At 53.0% G+C, this 17,745-nt stretch overlaps 1 protein-coding gene across 1 annotated transcript in view; it reads left to right on the top strand.

The window, feature by feature from the left end:
• The first annotated feature begins 10,367 nt into the window (after positions 1-10,367).
• LOC107119095 (myotubularin-related protein 14-like) overlaps positions 10,368-17,745 on the top strand; it is a 13,048-nt gene continuing 5,670 nt past the window's right edge. Inside the window, exons 1-2 of the mRNA XM_015421536.1 lie at positions 10,368-10,438; positions 11,307-11,450. Coding sequence (XP_015277022.1) covers positions 10,368-10,438; positions 11,307-11,450 — 215 coding nt within the window. The remainder of the gene's footprint in view (positions 10,439-11,306; positions 11,451-17,745) is intronic.

The raw sequence follows: 17,745 nt of genomic DNA, 5'->3' as shown, positions 1-17,745 counted from the left end.
CATGTTTGAAATCATAAAATGTATTTAGCCCACTTTTATCTTGCCTCTCCTCCTCGGAGCTCAAAGGCATATCTTGTGCTGTCCTCCATTTTATCCTCATGGCAACCCAGTGAGGCAGGTCAGGGTGAACTCGGCCCAAGGCCCGGCCAGCGAGCTTCCATAGCAGGGTGGGGACTCCAATCAGCGTCACACTCGGGTGCCGGTCTGAAGCATAACCACTCCACCAATACTGCCTCTTACGTAGTGCTGGCTTCGTTTCTAGACGGGGCTAAATCTTGGCCGTTGTTTCCGTCGTTCTTTTAAAATCTGTGTCTGAGGTGATTTTTGCAGCTGGGGATATTATCTCCGCTTGAGGCGGGGTGAGGAGTGGTTTTTTGAGAGCGAGAAAAGCAGCCCGGGGGGGACCCCAGAGTCTCAAGGTCAGTTATTAGTAAGGAGTCTCAGAAGAACAGAGCGTGTGTGGGGGGGGAGAAGACATAAGGCACAGGTTGGGAGCAGGGGCTTGGCAGGTGCAGATATTTGTATTTTGTCTCCTTTTGTCTTGGGGGAAGGCAGCTTCCAGCAGTCTTGGCCAAGCCGCCTTACAGGGTGTGGACGTCACGGGCCGGGAAGGCATTCGGGCCTCCAGACGGTTTTCAGGGAGCTGTGTCAAGGTAACCCACGCTGCTGGCATGGCCATTTGGAAGAGCTGGCTCTGGGCCAGTGCCCGGCTCTGCCAGACCGCCAAAAGCAGCTGCGTCCCTCAAATAGCCAATCACGACCAGTACAGAGTCTCAGCTTGGGGTTGGTGGTGAATGGCTGCACATGGCTTTCAGAGCTTCTGGACTCGTGGCCATGGCAACAAAACACTTAGCAGCTGCAGAGCAGAGAAAGGGGCATTCCAGTGGACCAGCCGGCTCCTTCGAGAGGGAACTGGATTGGTTACCTGCCTGTTCCTTGCGAGCCCCGACTGATGGGCGGGAGAAGCAGCTGAGCAAGTCACGACGGGCTGGCCGAGCGGGATGTAGACGCTGGGTGGGGAGGGGGGGGACAGAAAGAGCAAGAGAGAAGTTTCTTCCTTTGCCGGGAAGCTGGAAGGGGGAGGCCCCGAAGCTGTGCCTGTCTTTGCTCTGCAGGCAGCTGCGGGATAGCTTTATTGAAGCCGAACAGGCATATCGATAGCCAAGGCAGCAAATGCAAGCACACATCCCGAGCTTGGACTGCCCGAAGCTGTGAAGGCGTGAAGGGAAGCGGCCTCGCTCAATATGTGCCCTGTGGGGGATGGTGTACTTTGTGAACAGCAGGGGCCGAGGAAGCCTTGAAAGCCCCCGAGGATCAGACTGGGCCTCGTCCTCTTCCCCAGGCAACTCCCACCGAGGAGCCGCTCCCTCCCGTGCACATCCCGCCCCCTCCATAACCCATCTCATGGGCCGTGTTTCATTCCGTTACCTTCACAGAGGGGGGTGAAAGCAGGTAGAACCTCCAGGTGCCTTTTTCTAAATGAAGTGGGATATCAGAGCTTGTCTTGGCAGGGTTGCCAGCCTCCAGGAGGGTCCTGGGGATCTCCTGGAATTCACAGCTGATCTCCAGACTACAGAGATCAGTTCCCATGGAGAAAGTGGCCGCTTTGGGGGGTGGAGTGCAGGGCATTAACCTCTGCTGAGGTCCCTCCCCAAACGTTGCCTCCGTCTCCAAATCTCTGTGGATTTTCTGTCCCAAAGTTGGCAGCTCTGTGTCTTGGGGAGTCTGCTGGGCGAAATGTGTTGTGGGGCCAGCCCACGTCCCCCAGTAGCGGTGAGCTTTAAGGAGCAAGGGTAATGCTGGGTGAGGGTCCCCGTATGACTGCAGGGAGTGGGATTAGCGCTCTGCGACGAGCGTACAGGACGTGCGCTAATGTGGTTTAGCTAATGGGATAAGCCGCGTCTGAATGCGCTTTTGCTAAGTCCATTAAAGTTGATACAATGGGCTTTTGGCTCCGCTTGAGGAGCTTTGAGCCCCGAGCTGTGTGGGAGCGGTGATTCTTGCTCACTGGTGGATCCAGTGTGGAAAGGGGGTATGCGTGAGTGTGTTTGCAGGGGCGGCACACGTTCTTCTCACAGCGCATTGAGAGGGGTGGGTATTGCGTTATTTTGCTCTCGTTATGCACACTGGGCAGTGCTCTAATGGCCATGCTTCCAAGCTGAGTAGGGAACAAAGGAAGCTGAAGCATTGGTAAAAGCATTGCCGGCACTCTGGATGTCTGGCTCTTCCCAGTATTTAGGTTTTTCTCTTGCTACAGCTCAGATCAGTCTCTGTTAAAACTAGGGATGGGCAAGAACCGGGGAAAATGTGGTTCAGTTCGTGGCCGGGCCACAAACCAAACCAATCCAGAAGGTCTTTTCGCGAACTGAGCTGGTTTGTTGCCCCACAAACCCCATTGAAAGGGACTGCAGTCTCTTTTGACAGGGTTTGCAGAAGGCCCAAAAAACAGCTGAGCCGAGGGGGAGCAGCTTGCTCTCCGCTGTTTAGCTGTTTGGGGCTGTCTTGTGCAGTCCCTTTAAACCTTAAAGAGATTGCACAAGACAGCTTGAAAAATAACTGAGTGGGCAGGGAACAGCCCCCCCACCAGTCAGCTGTTTTAGGCTCTCTTATACAATCCCTTCTGAGGGTCCCCGTATGACTGCAGGGAGTGGGATTAGCGCTCTGCGACGAGCATACAGGCCGTGCGCTAATGTGGTTTAGCTAACGGGATAAGCCGCGTCTGAATGCGCTTTTGCTAAGTCCATTAAAGTTGATACAATGGGCTTTTGGCTCCGCTTGAGGAGCTTTGAGCCCCGAGCTGTGTGGGAGCGGTGATTCTTGCTCACTGGTGGATCCAGTGTGGAAAGGGGGTATGCGTGAGTGTGTTTGCAGGGGCGGCACACGTTCTTCTCACAGCGCATTGAGAGGGGTGGGTATTGCGTTATTTTGCTCTCGTTATGCACACTGGGCAGTGCTCTAATGGCCATGCTTCCAAGCTGAGTAGGGAACAAAGGAAGCTGAAGCATTGGTAAAAGCATTGCCGGCACTCTGGATGTCTGGCTCTTCCCAGTATTTAGGTTTTTCTCTTGCTACAGCTCAGATCAGTCTCTGTTAAAACTAGAGTTGGGCAAAACCGGGGAAAATGTGGTTCAGTTCGTGGCCGGGCCACAAACCAAACCAATCCAGAAGGTCTTTTCGCGAACTGAGCTGGTTTGTTGCCCCACAAACCCCATTGAAAGGGACTGCAGTCTCTTTTGACAGGGTTTGCAGAAGGCCCAAAAAACAGCTGAGCCGAGGGGGAGCAGCTTGCTCTCCGCTGTTTAGCTGTTTGGGGCTGTCTTGTGCAGTCCCTTTAAACCTTAAAGAGACTGCACAAGACAGCTTGAAAAATAACTGAGTGGGCAGGGAACAGTCTCCCCACCGGTCAGCTGTTTTAGGCTCTCTTATACAATCCCTTCAGAGGGAGATGTTTAAAGAGGCTGCACAGGAGAACCTGAAACTGGGCTGGTGGTGAGACTTCTCCCCGTGGGCTCAGCTGTACGGGATTCCCTTGTGCAGCCCTTTAAATGCGCCTGTCTAAAGGGATTGCACAAGAGAGCCCCAAACAGCTGACTGGTGGGGGAGACTGCTCCCCACTAGCTCAGCTGTTTTTTGGACACTGAAACAGCTGAGTGGTGGGAAGCCTTCCCTGCCACTCAGCTGTTTTTGAGGCTTTTGCGGGGAACCGAAAGCAGAGGTTCAAAGGGGCTTGGAGTCCCTTTAAACCCCTGCTTTCTGGCCTGTGTCCTGCTCAAGGCTCCTCCCACATTTACTATGAAGTGCCAGATCTTAAACCTGATAGATTCTTCCTCTCCTACAAAAATGCCTTCTTCCAAATCTCTAAGCCTGTACTCATCACCTAGATTAGGGGTCTCCAACGTGGTGCCCAGGGGCACCACAGAGTCCACAAACACTTTTTCTAGTGCCCACCAAATGTTTTTAGAAAATGAGTGGGGCAAGATGGAGCTTTTGCCCAGGAGGCTTTCTGATTGGCCATGGAAGATCTGATTTTTCAGCTGTGCAAATAAAAAAAAGAAAAAATTGGTTTGGCAGCAGCTGCCAGCATAGCGCAGGGGTCTTTGCTGTGTGACTGAAGGTAATCTGTGCTCAAGCAAGGAAATATTTTTGAGCGATACATTCATTTCAAAAAGGTGTCTTGTTAAGCAGAGGTTCTGCCTGAAATGGTGAAGGGTGACTGCTAGAGCTATGCATAATCTCACCTCCCGACATTTTGTAGCTGGCTCCGCCTCCTTCCGCAGCCATTTTGTGGTTGCACCCGCCACCCTGTGTCAGAATTCCGAAGGTTGCCTGCCTTGCTCAGAAGCGCGGGAGATTCCTGCCCTAGATATAGTTGATTCCAGCTGCTGAATTTGGCGTCTTGTTTTGAGTTCTTGTACGCAGCCATTCTCGACATGCTGAATACTGCCTGGAATGCCCTGCCAGTCTCCCCCCCCCCCCCCCTGCCCCCCCCCCCCCCCCCAATGGCTGGGGGAAGCCTGTGATGTTGTCGTAATGAATTGCGAGCTTTTCTTCAGCTGGAAGATGGTTTGTGGTGGCTGGAAGCAAGCATCTCCCTCCCCACACGTGGCTCGTGCTGCGAGTATCCTGGCTCTTAATGGCTTGTAATTATTACCCCGAGTCAGGGTGGTAAAGCACTCTAATACAATAGTAAATAAGTGTGGCTAGAAAGGGGCCGGTGGCTGCCAAGCGGCACTGGCTTGGCTGGCTGCACGGCTGTCCAAAGCCAGAGCCGCACAAAGGTTTCCTGCCATCCAGCTGCTGTTAATAGTGTAATTATTAGGTTTCTGGTCTGAGTTGGATAACGCATTAAGGGCAGTTGCTTATTTTAGATGATCGCTGCGTCCTGTGCCGGGCCGGCTGCAGTTGGAGGCTGGTATGTGCTGGGGGAGGTGGTGGAGAAACCCTCTCTCAATCCAAATTCTGCATTGAGAACCAGCCTGTATAAATTATGGAAATCCGAGGACATTTGCATGATTTCTGTTCAGCATAATTCTCACTCTTCTGCATCGTATATTATGGCTCTGTGGGCTGAGGCTGACTAGACGGAAGCCCCGGTCACAGAGAATCTAATTTGCCTCCTCTGTGGCTTGTCCAGGTTCAGCTGGTGTCGGCTGCACACTTTCCCCCCAAGCCTTCCCTTGCAGTCTTAAGGACTAGAAACTTTCTTCTTAACCTTAATGTGGTTGGGAGAACTGTCATTTTTCACTCAGTACTCCATTTGGCACACTTTCTGTGCTCCGCAGGAGCTGCAGTATCCCTGTAACCAGTTGGGTGTAGTAGTTAAGTGCGTGGACTCTAACCTGGGAGAACCGGGTTTGATTCCCCATGCCTCCACTTGCAGCTGCTGGATGACCTTGGGCAAGCCATAGTTCTGTCAGAGCTGTCCTTGAGAGAGCAGTTCTCTCAGAGCTCTCTCAGCCCCACCTACCTCACAGAGTGTTTGTTGTGGGGAGGGGAAGGGAAAGGAGTTTATAAGCCACTCTGAGACTCCGAGTGAAGGGCGGGGCATAAATCCAAACTCTTCTCTTCTTCTTCTTAGCTGAGATGTCTGGTTAAGTGGGCTTTTCTTTTGTTGGGCTTTATGCCTGAAGGACATGTGTTGTATTGTGTTTTCCTTAGACTGATAACCCTGCCAGTTGATTCAGATTACCTCAAAGTGACTGTATTCCCGTCACATTTGATTCCCCCCCCCAAAAAAAAGCACTCAAGGTGTCATTACTCTCCGAACACCCCTGTTGGGGTAGGGTTACATTGGAAAAGCAACTGGCCCGAGGCTACTCATTGAGTTTTGTGCCTTCACAAGGTTTTGGGCCCAACCTGTAATGCAAAAGTGGTTGTCACCTTAGTCCCCAAGGTCAAGGGGATTCCAGTTTAGATGGGTGGGAGGGATTCCTTTTAGACTAAACCAGCTTGTTTTGGTATAGGAGTGGGCAGGCTGTGGAGTCTTCTAGACCTGTTCTTCAAGCACAGTGGATTCTTTTGAAATCGGAACACTTCCGTGCTCTTACTCCCAGCCAGAGATGGGAGGGGCCCTGGGAGCACCTGCTTGGTATGCGGAAGGCCGGTCCCCGGCAACTCAAGTTAAGAGGATCCGGCAGTCGGTGATGTGAAAGAACTCTGCCTGAGACCTTGGAGAGCCACTGCCGGTCTGGGTAGACCACCACCTTGGCTTGCCTACTTGTGGGGGGAGTGCCCTACTCTGCAACTGTTTCAGGGTTAGATGGGGCCACTGTTGGCCCGGCTTCTCAACTGAGAGGTCCTGCCTGGAAGTCAACTTCTATTTACTGCAGTTATCCTTCTACCATGGAGCCTGACGTGGTACACGTTAGGATTCCCTGGCGCTCTCCAGGCCTTTTAGCTTCATCGAGGTGGGAAGACGCCACGAACTTGTTGCCAGTAGGCCTTTCCTTTTTCACATGTGCCCTGGTGCAGGGAATAGGTCCACTGACTCCTGGCTGGCACAGAGCCCTGGACCCCCAAAGCGAGAGCTCCATCCGTAGCCCGTCGACTGCTCACGTTCCAGAGAGTTCTGGCTCCCTTCCTTCTCGCTGTCATGACTGACTGACTGGACTTGAGGCGAGAGAAGCAGCCAGAACTCTCCCGAATGGCTCTTCCTGCTTGGGGAAAGTGGTGCGGTTGAGGGAGGAGTGACCCAATTAAGCTGCAGCTCCCTGGAAAGGGGGCCGTTCGGAGGCTGCGGAGCACGCCACGACCCAGCGGATCGTGATGGCCGTCTCGCTGTAGAGAAGGGCCGCGCTGTCGCAGTCCGTCTCCTGCTCATTAGCGCGCTCCTCCTCCTGAGAGTTGCTGCTCTGGGTGGTGTCTGAAGCTCCGGCCTGTTTCCATTTTGAGAAGCGGGTGGCAGTGCTGCCTAGCCTAAGCGTGGCCTGGGTCTGGAGCGGCCGCGGCTGGGTCTCAAGCTCAGGGCTGCCTCCTTCACATGAGAGACGTCTCCTGGCACTGCTGGTGGCTCGTTCTGTCTGTGGTTCGGCCTGATACGAGGGTCGAGGCATCCTCATGTACTGTGGAACGAGCAACGGGGTGGGTATTTTTGGACTTGTGCACTCTTAAAAGGTCCCAAATCCTGGGGTCGGAAGTAATGTGTCAGTGAACTGAACTTGTTGGGTTTTTTTTTTTAGTTGGCGTGCCTTTATCACAGGGCAGATGTATGTTTCGAGGGGGTGGAAGGGATGAGTGTTAGACCAAGGGTTGCTGGGCTGCGTCACTGGAGACGGGCAATGACCTGAGCACATGAAGCTGCCTTATACTGGGTCAGACCCTTGGTCCGTCACGGTCAGTATTCTCTGCTCAGACTGGCTGCTGCTCTCCAGGGTCTCAGGCAGAGGCCTTTCACATCACCTCCTTCCTGGTCCTTTAACTGGAGATACCAGGGATTGAACCTGGGGTCTTCTCTCTCCCTCTTCCCCCCTCCTCCCCTTCCATGGTGTCAAAGCCCACTCCTAATCACAGCATGGCCCACCAGGTCCCCCCTCCCCTGCTTTCCCCCCCATGGAGTCACACTTATGGCAACCTCATAAGGTTTCTAAGGCATGAGACCAACAAAGGTGCTTTGCCATTGCCTGTCTTTGCTACCCTGGACTCTCTTGGTGGTCTCCCATTCAAGTACCAGCCAGGGCTGACCCTGCTTAGTTTCTGAGATCTGGTGAGATCAGGCTAGTCTGGGCTACTCCAGGTCAGGGCACTCTCTCCTGAGTGAAGTCATGATTTTGTGAGATATAACTGGTCGTTGTGGAGACAAAGTAGGGAGCTGCCTTGTCCCTGTCAGCACTTCGCAGGCTTTGGCTGCTTCGGTGTTGGATGTAATTGTGGCTAATGATGTTTGGTGTAGTGGTTAGGAGCGCAGACTCTAATCTGGGAGAACCGGGTTTGATTTCCCACTCCTCCGCCTGCAGCAGCTGGTGTGACCTTGGGTCAATCACAAGTTCTTTCAGAGCTGTTCTCTCAAGGGCAGTTCTCGGGAGAGCTCTCTCAGCCCCACCTACCTCACAGGGAAGTAGTTGTTGTGAGGAGGGGAAGGGAAAGGAGATTGCAAGCCGCTCTGAGACTCCTTTGGGTAGTAAAGGGCAGGGTATAAATCCAGTGTCCTCCTCCTCCTCCTCCTCCTCCTCTTCTTTTTCTTCTTGTAGTAGTAGTAAATGTGCACCTGTTCCCCCCCCCCCCGCCAATAATTACAGTGAAGCATTAACACCAACTGTGGCATACAAGTAAAAGTGTGTGGGTTAACCAGAGGTGGTTCTCCATCCAGGGTCATAAACGGGGGCGGGGGCTTTGCCTGCTAGAAATACTGGCAGAAAGGCTCTAACTTTGACCCAGTTCAGGTTGAGGAGCTTAGCGCACACAGCCTGCCTGCACTGGCGATGACTGGAGCTTTCCCCCCTGCTCAGGTATAGCTCAGAGGAGCTCAAGTGTCTGCCAGTCTCTTTATCCAGGAAGTTTATTCCCTTCCTCCTCCTCTGGTTTTCTTAAGCAGGGGTGGGAAGGCAAGGAAATCTATAGCACTCTTTTTACTTTTGAAGATGAGCTGGATGCCAAAGGGCCTGCCCAAGTTGCCCGTTAATCATTCCCCCCCCCCTTGCTTCTTTGAAACCGAAGGCTAGGCTATGTTTTTAGTTTTCTCAGGTGGGGGAGGGCCGGAAGCAAAAAAAAAAAAGCCTAAATAGTGCACCAGGTTCCGTATTCTGAGCAGCAGAGAGAGGTCAGATCCGTGACAACCTTGGTGTTGGCTCTGTTCCCGGCCCAGTCCGTGCTCTTCTGGCCTTCGTGTGCTCCTGTGGACCTTCCAGCTCTCGCTCTCCTTGGTCCTCTGCTGACCAGCCTCTTCTACGCGGGCTCCCCCCCCCCTGCTCTTGTCATCCTGGCGTGCTTCTCTTTCTAGGTCTGCTTCCTTGCCAATGCGTTGCTATGAAGTGTGCCGGCTTTCCAAAAAGGCCACACCCTCCAAAGGTGCGGGACAACATAGGGGAAAGAGATCTATTCAGAGGGGCTGACATCCCACTCACCCCCCCCTCCCCCCCCCCCCCCCCCAGTCCCATCCTGGGTATGTGCTAGCAAGTCCCTTGTGCCCGCCTTCTTCATTTTAAGACAGCCTTATGTGATTCGTGAGACTCATACGGAGCACGACTTGGATTCTCTTGGTTCTCTTCCTGTGGTCTCTTCTTTGGCAGTGCCTACAGGCCTCTTTGCTTCCTGTGAAGACCCACGTGCCATCATCCCTCACTTCTCTCCCTTTGCACTGGCAACATGAGGGGGTCTCATCAAGGAATCTCTCTTCCTTTCCCTGTAGGCAGCCATGTATGGAGGGCTTTGTTCCGTTTGTCTGCAGGCTCCGCCCAAACCGGCAGTGTAGCCTTCCTGAAAGCACTTTGCTTGTGGCGATGGCTGTGGCTACCGTGTGGGGGGTGTGTGTGTGTGTGTGTTGGGTGGTCCGGTCAGCTGCTGATTCCTGACCCCCGCCAGATGTCTGCTCCTCGCCTTCTGCTTCTTGTCCTCCCACACGGCTCCTCCTCCTTGCTTACCCATCCTCTTAAGCCGACCTGGCTGGATTCCCTCTCTGGAAGGAATGACTGGGGCCGGGAGTTTGGGCAAACTTGCCCTGGTGGGTGCCTTCGAGGAGAAGGTAGCCCACAGGCTGCTAGGCCTCCCTTCTCTTCCCTGCTCCACCCTGCGAGATGCAGTGAAGACACCGGGGGAGGGGGGTGGTTTCCTTGTCAAGACCAAGCTCTGCTGGAAGTTGAATCCCTGTCGGGTGGTTTAGTCCTGCCATCTGTCTTCATGGCATCAATCTGCTTTTCTGGCCCAAAGTCACCAGCAGGAGGGGTGACGAGGGAAGGGAGCTCTCTGGGCTCTTTGCGAGGCGGGTGGCAGTAGGGGTTACCGTACCGAGAGGAGAGCAGCCATCTCGACTGAGCAGTTGGGAAAGTCCTTTACCGGGGGTGGGGGGGGGTTTGAAGACCAACAGCCTGCATCCTGACGCAGCGAGGGGTCGATATCCCATCTGCCCTGTAGACGGGGTTTATTTTCCTCCTCCTGTTTTCAAAGGGCCTTGGCTACTACCTATGCTGATTTGGGGGGTTAGGGTGCACATAGGCATAGAAACTCCGCGCATGAATCCAAACTGCTGCGTCTCTGGCATCCTGGCCTCTTCAGACTGGATTATTCCCAGTACATTCCAGTGACTTTTCGAGCATGGTGTGCAGCTGTTTTTGCAAAATGCCAGCAGCTGCTGGGGGTTCTCCCTCCTGAAATCCATCGCCTTCAGGGGTATCTCGAAAGCCCACCTCCCTCATGAGCTTTCTGCTGCACCGCTAATGCCGCTTGGCTCCCTTCTCCCCGACTGCCTGGGCTTGGAGGACCGTCTGGCGCTTAGCGCTGCATCTAGGTCTTGAGCGCACCAGCGAAGCATTCTGGGACAGCCAGAAGGACAAGTCTGTGAAAGGCTTTTTTTCTCTCGTGGAAGACGGTGATGGGATTGTGTGGCTACACGCTTCCTTCCTCTTTCTCGTCGAGGCAGTTCCTGAATACACTGAGGACTTTCTCTCTGCTCCACTGCCTGTAAGGGTAGCTCTCTTGTTGCTTTTTGTCATTGCCCAATGAGCGATTTCTACACTTGGGACGCCTTCTGCAGCCCAGTGCATCTTGGGGTTGGTGCTGCCTTTGCCTTCCAGGAAACAGCTCATCTCAAGGGTGTTGGTTCAGGAACAGGCTCTTTCCTGCCTGGGATGAGAGCTGGCAAATCCCAGCACTTTCCCAGCACTTTCCCAGCAGTGCATGCCCAAAGTCGCTTCTTGCTGCTCTCCCGTGTCCTTCACAAATCAGAATCGGGGGCCCTCGCCCAGCCTGCGTAACACTGTGCTTGGATGCCCTTCACCGGTAGCAGCATTCAGCTTCTGGCGCCCTTTTGGTGGCTCGATCTCTGTGGCTTTGGCAGCTCCGGCATGGCTTCACTGCTGGATTGGCCCCATTCATCTGGCCTTGCGGTTTGGCACCTTTTGTGTCCGCCTCTCTAACTGAGCTTGGCTCCTTTCCTTGCTTTCTCGCTGTAAAGAGGGGTGAGCACCTTGGCCCGTGCAGTCGTCCGTTCCCCCAAGCGCTTTGCCTGGGATCTTCGACTGCCTCCACCCAGACAGTACCCGCGGCCATGCCGAGGGTACCGGACGCCACTGAGCGTTGTTTAGCAGAAGGACATGTGTTAACTGGTGGTGAAAGGGCACACTGACTGACGTCGTCTCCCTCTCTCTCTGCCTCAGATCGGCTGACCATTCTCTGCCCGGATCCTCCATCTCGACCGACTTTGGCAGCTGGCAGATGGTGACGGGGAGCGGCAGTGTGCAGGAGCAGGCAGACTCCTCCCTCCCCTGCAGCTTCCCGGATGACCTCCCTAACAGTTGCCTGTAAGTGTGTTCTGGACTCTGGGGGAAGGGGGGCCCTGCCCCGGCGCCTCCGAGACCTCCAATTAATCAGTGGATTCCACCCAACACGGTGCCTGTTTGCTTCTCCAGTACAGCAAAGCCAAGAGCCAGTTGTGGTTGTCCCTCCACCTCTCTGGAGCAGGAGGTGCATCGGAACAACCTCGTTTTTTATGCCTGCAGGGAGCACCCATTCAGCAATGGCTTCCTCCACCGCGGGAGGGTGCTTGGCTTGTGGCCTCCTCAGCATATCTGTGGCTGGCCCCAGCCACTCCCCATGGGCAGGCCTTTGGTGGTGATGCCTGTACTGTTGTCAGGACTCCAAAAGCCCCCACAGGCTCCGTAAGATTGGGGGACCCCTTGGTTAAGAAGAGAAGAAGAGGAGATTGGATCCATACCCTTGCCCTTCACTACCCAAAGGAATCTCAGAGTGGCTTACAATCGCTTTCTCTTCCCCTCCCCACCACAGACACCCTGTGAGGTAGGTGGGGCTGAGAGAGCTCTGTTGGGGACTGCTCTTGAGAGAACACCTCAGAGAACTTGTGACTGACCCAAGGTCACACCAGCAGCTGCATGTGGAGGAGTGGGGAATCAAACCCGGTTCTCCCAGATTAGAGTCTGTGCACTTAACCACTCCCCCAAACTGGTTAAGTCCTTGGCAGCCCCAGATCAAAGAGAGCCTGTCCGGAAAGGACCTTTGAGGGACGTTGGCTGGTCACACCGAGCTTAGTTGGTCCATTGATCTAACATGCGGAGGCCGGCTCTTAGAGGGCTGCCCCTGAGGGAGGACATGGAGTCGGCTGGCAGTGGCTTTTTCTCCACGCTCCAGCAGTGCAGGTACGTTTTAAACAGAACGCTAAATGTCTGCCGACTTTCCTCCCTTTGCTAAGCGTCTCTTCATTGGCAGTATTTCTCGCGCTTGGCTGTACACCTGATCTTGATGAGGAGCCGGGTGCTCCTGCCGCTCCTCTCCTCAGCACACATGCTCTCCGTATGCGAGCTGGGCCCCTCGGCAGGAGCGCAGCTGGTTGCTGGAGGTGGTGCAAGCTGCTTCCTGGGATCTTTTTTGTCTGTGTGCATCTCCGTCACCAGCGCAGTGCAGCGGGCTGCTCGGCTCCTCTCTCGAGTGCACTGATCAGGGCTAGGGGCAGAGGGGATTTTTTTGTTTTTCTAGGATCCATCCTCCAGGGCCTGCAATCTCCTGTTCCTACGTGCTTCTATGCCAACGATGAGCACAGTTAATCCCTCCTTTTAGAAAAATAAAAATAAAATAAAAATTATGGGTTCCTGCCAAAGGCTTTCACTCCATCTATTGTGCTTTGAAGAGCCCACAGAGTGACAATCGAGCCTTCATTTTCGTCATTCTCATTTGAAAGCTGTCACTTGACTGGCGGGCCCCTGGCTCTGGCGGGGCTGGCTCATCCTTGCCTTGCACCGATTCCCCCCCCCCAATGTTTGGATGAAAACAGGAAGTGCCACTTAAAATTGCCTTGGGACCTGGACCCACAGCCTGTGGAGGGACGGGACAGGGACTTTTGTTTAGCGTCACACCAGCGTGAAGTAGATTGGGCACGTGTGGCGTTGCCTTCTGCTGAGTCAAGCCGTTGGTCCATCAAGGTCAGCATTACCCACTTTGCCTGTCCACCTTCACTGTGTGTTGCTTATTGTTCTCTTTGGGATAGAGCTTGCAAGTCAGCTCAAGGGTCTTATGTGGTAGAAAGGCAGCGTAAAACCTTCTTGAACTCTGACGGCAGCTCTCCAAGGTCACAGGAAGCCTTTCCCCAGCACCTGCTACCGGAGAGCATTTGACTGGAGATGCCAGGAATCGAACCTGTGACCTCCTGCACACACCGTGGGTGATTGACCACCGAGCAGCAGCCCACCCCCGTGGGCTAGAAACAAGTACAGTCATTGCATCACCAAGTTGGGCCCCCAACAAAGAGCCTGGTCTGGGGGAAATGGAATGGGGTCACATTTAGAGCCCGAGCAGAAAACGTTGCCGAAACAAGTACAGTCATTGCATCACCAAGTGGCACCCCAACAAAGAGCCTAGTCTGGGGAAAATAGAATGGGGTCACATTCAGAGCCCGAGCAGAAAACGTTGCATCTTGGAGGGGTTGTGTGTCAGGGCTATAACAATCCAGGAAGGGAGAGGCTTAGCAGGATACCAAGAGAGAACTCGGAAGGATTCTGCTGTCGTCTACTGTGTTGCCTTCCCGCTTCAACATGCTCTTATCTCCCATTGTAAAGATCCCAGTGCCTGACCTCCCTTTTGTCTTTTCCAGGTTACTCGTTTATAAAACTAATTCCTGTAGCACAATTGGTCCTTTCTTGGTTCCAGGATTCCATACTTTCCTTAGCTTATAGGTGACTGAGGCCTGGGGTGCTCGTGGACTCCTTTACTAATGTCCTTCTCCTGCAGTAAATAACCACTACTCTGATGTAAGATCTGTGGAGACAGTGCCCTGACCTGGACAGCCCAGTCTAGCTCGATCTCGGAAGCTAAGCAGGGCCAACCCTGGCAAGTCCTTGGATGGGAGACCTCCAAGGAATACCAGGGCCTGGAGGCAGGCAATATAGCAAGCCACCTCTCTGAAACATCCAAGCCCCACTAGGGGCTCTAGGTGCATGTACACACACACACACACACAAATACCCAAAAAATCTGTGGAGAGAGCCTTGGACTGATTTGGTGATGCTTTGAGAAGCTCCTATGGTAGAAGGGGTGCCATAGTCAAGAGATGGGGGGGTCTGGCTCCGGATGGGGCTGTCTCAGCCAGCAAGTGGCAGTTTCCAGTTGCACAGTGGAAATTGTCATGTAATGGTAGACCCTGCCCCCAAGCCCTAGAGGAAGGGAGAAGAGGCAGGAATTAAAGCCCTTCTGTGTGCATTTGGCAGAAGGAGGAGGAGGGACAAGGGATAAGGAATCCCTCCTGGATGCACAAGGGGTCTAGCTTGTGTTTCATTTATTGAAATATTTGTACCACCACCACTGAGAGCCAGTGTGCTGTAGTGGTCAGAGTGTTGGACTTGGATCTGGGGAGGTCCCAAATTCAAATTCCCGCTCTGCTGTGGAAGCTTGCTGGGTGGCCTAGGGCCAGTCACCCACTCTCAGCCTAACCCCGCCTCACTGGGTAGTTGTGAGGATAAAATGGAGGAGATGAGACTGACATAAGCCGCTTTGGGTTTCCGTGGGGAAGAAATTGACATTTTTTTCCCACCGTTCTCAGCGGCTCAAGGCATCTGACAAAGGCCAGCCAGGCAAACACAAATCCCTTAAAGCTGTAGAGCAGTCTGCTGCTTAGCTCCAAGGCTGTCCCCAATGGCTGTATTCTCTCCCACGCACCCGTTTTCAATTTGAAACATCCATTTCGCCCTGCTGATCATTCTGGAAACCTCTGCTTTTTCTCCAAAACCACCCCCCACACACACGCACGCACACACTTTATGTGCTCTGGATGCAGCTGCCTCAGGGGAAAGAGCATTGGGGACTTTAGCTTCTCAGCCATTTCCCTATCATCCTTCAGTACTCCTTTTACCCCTTGGTCATCCAAGGGCCCCACTGCCTCCCTGGCTGGTTTCCTGTTTCTAATGTATTTGAAGAAAGTTTTATTGTTGGTCTTTACATTTTTTGCTATATGCTCCTCATATTCCCTTTTTGCATGCCTGACCACAGACTTGCATTTTATTTGCCATAGCCTGTGTTCTGTTTTATCAGCCTCACTGTGTCTTGTTGTGGGGAGGGGAAGGAGGTTGTAAGTCGCTCTGAGACTCCTTTGGGTAGTGAAGGGCAGGGTATAAGTCCAATCTTCTCCTCCTCCTGCCCCCCCATCCCCAATTCTTGCCAAAGTGGGGGGCACCACTTCCCACCTCTGAGGGAGTATGTATTGCTGGCAGCCTGAAGAGTTTACAGAACAGCTTAGGTCAAAGGAGGCTTGGGGGGGACGGGACACTGCCTTTACACAGCCATGAGACAGTCATGCTGTCACACCTGCCAAAGGCACACGGAACAGGCCTAGCAGTCAGGGAGGTTGGACTTACCTGGAAATTGCACCCAGAACCTCTTGTACTCTCTGGAGGGGGGAAAGTGAAGGCCCAGCCAGCATAGCCTGGCAAGCCCCCTGCTGGTTGAAGAGCAGCAGTGCATTATAATAACTGATGGGAGAGTCAGGGGAAAAAACGCCTTTGCTCTGCTGGGGGGGGGGCCCTCCAGGGTGGATGGTGGAGCTGCGCTTCCCAAGGTGAGGCGTGGCACAGCAGGCAGCAGTTAGTCAATAGGGCAGCCAGGCCGTCCGTTTGGCTGCAGTTCTCTGCGCCGAATGCATCCCGTCTCACAGTTGTAGCCAGTCAAGAGAGTAGGCAGTTGTACAATGCAGCCCTTTACGTGTCTTACAGAAGGATGTTTTGTCCTTCGGGGAGCCATGGTGCTGCGGTGGAGCCTCTGCTTTGCATGCGGAAGGTCCCAGGTTCAATCCCTGGCATTGTCTGTTAAGAAGATCAGGTAGCAGGCGATGGGAAAGGCCTTGACCTGAGACTCTGGAGAGCTGCTCCCCGTCAGAATAGACAATAGTAGCTGCTATAGGAAAAGTGGTCTGACTCAGTACAAGGCAAGTTTCATGTGTTTGGGTGTTCAAGAGCTGAATACCTTGATGGAGCTGCAAAGGATATGTTTCTATAGCATGTGCAAAGAGCTGGATAATAGATCGGCCAAAGCTTCTTGAATCAGTGTGATGCTAGACTTGAGGCAATCAAGGCAAACCCCACCCGTGCTGTTACATCACTGCGTAAAGGTAAAGGTTTCCCTTGCTTGAAAGCTAGTTGAATCCGACTCTAGGGGGTGGTGCTCATCTGTTTCCAAGCTGAAGAGCCAGCGCTGTCCAAAGACGTTTCCGTGGTCATGTGGCTGGCATGACTAAATGCCGAGGCACAGAACGCTGTTACCTTCCCACCAAAGCGGTACCTATTTATCTACTTGCAGTTTCTTGCTTTTGAACTGCTAGGCTGGCAGGAGCTGGAACCAGAGATGGGAGCTCACTCCGTCATGCGGCACTCGGGTCTCGAACTGCCGAACTACAGACCTTCCGGTCTGCAGCTCAGCATCACTGCGTACTTTGGGGCAAATCCTTCTCATTTATTTTAGATATTGTGCTCTTCTCCACAGTGGGGGCCCAAAGCAATTTATAACATCATTCTCTCCTCTGCTGTTTTATCTTCAAAACAGTGACCTTGCGAGGTAGGGTTTTTTAAAAAATATTTTTTTATTTTATAATTTTCATATAACACTGCATACAAATATAAATCTTGATGTAGGTCAAATTGAAAATACAGGTAGGCTAGGTGGCATGGGGATTTAAACCTGAGTTTCCCAGATCAGAGTCCAGCACCGTAACTACTATACCATGCTGCCCTTGATCAGGTGATAACATATTATTTAATCACAACAGGGAAACACATTGACTGTGCACGTGGATTGATATCGCACTCACAGAGTTCAGTTTCCCTGAAGCCGTATTCTTGTTTGCTGTCCTTGCTGTTTTTTGCTAGGGATTTCAAGGCAAGAGACATTCAGAGGAGGTTTGCCATTGCCTGCCTCTGCGTTGCAGCCCTGGTATTCCTTGGAGGTCTCCCATCCAAGTACTAGCCAGGCCTGAACCTGCTTAGCTTCCAAGATCCGACGAGATTGGGCTGGCCTGGTCTAGCCAGGTCAGGGTCTGCAGTCTCAAGGACTAGAAATGTCTTTCTTTGTAGTGTATGGGAAATGCCTAAGTAAATTTTAGAAGCTGGGGGTGGGGGGGATGATGCTAAGCAGGGCTTTCAAATCCTTGGAGGGACAGGGTGTCAGCGCCTCTCCATGTTAGAACAAAAGCAGCATAAATTATGCTAAAAACCTATGCAAATATGCCGAACAGAATCTAAGCAGGCAGGACCCGGCTTTTCTTGGCGCAGAAGTATGTCGTGTGCGTGTGTCTCAAAAGCTTGGAGCATATCTAGCGAAAGCGCAGTCTTAAAGCAGATCTGAAGAACAGTGGGGAAAAATACACTGTTGGCACTTGCAAGGGAAATGGGAAGAGGGTATTCAGAGAGATCAGCGGGCAAGAGTGGGATTAACCCTTCCATCCTTGCTAGTCTTTCATGTACACTTGCCTCCCTGTCAGAGGCACATGTGTCAACAGCTGCCCTGCAGGTTGTGTTTAGTCATATTGGGATGTTTTTAGTGTACTCCCCCACTATTGTTCAAAACCCATCTGGGGGCTAAATGTACTTTTACGGAAGGGGGGGG

Source organism: Gekko japonicus, unplaced genomic scaffold (assembly GCF_001447785.1).
Source record: "Gekko japonicus isolate JY-2015 unplaced genomic scaffold, Gekko_japonicus_V1.1 scaffold1237, whole genome shotgun sequence".
Lineage (NCBI taxonomy): Eukaryota > Metazoa > Chordata > Lepidosauria > Squamata > Gekkonidae > Gekko > Gekko japonicus.
Note: the sequence above shows the minus strand (reverse complement) of the source record. Positions and strands in the feature narration are given on the sequence as shown.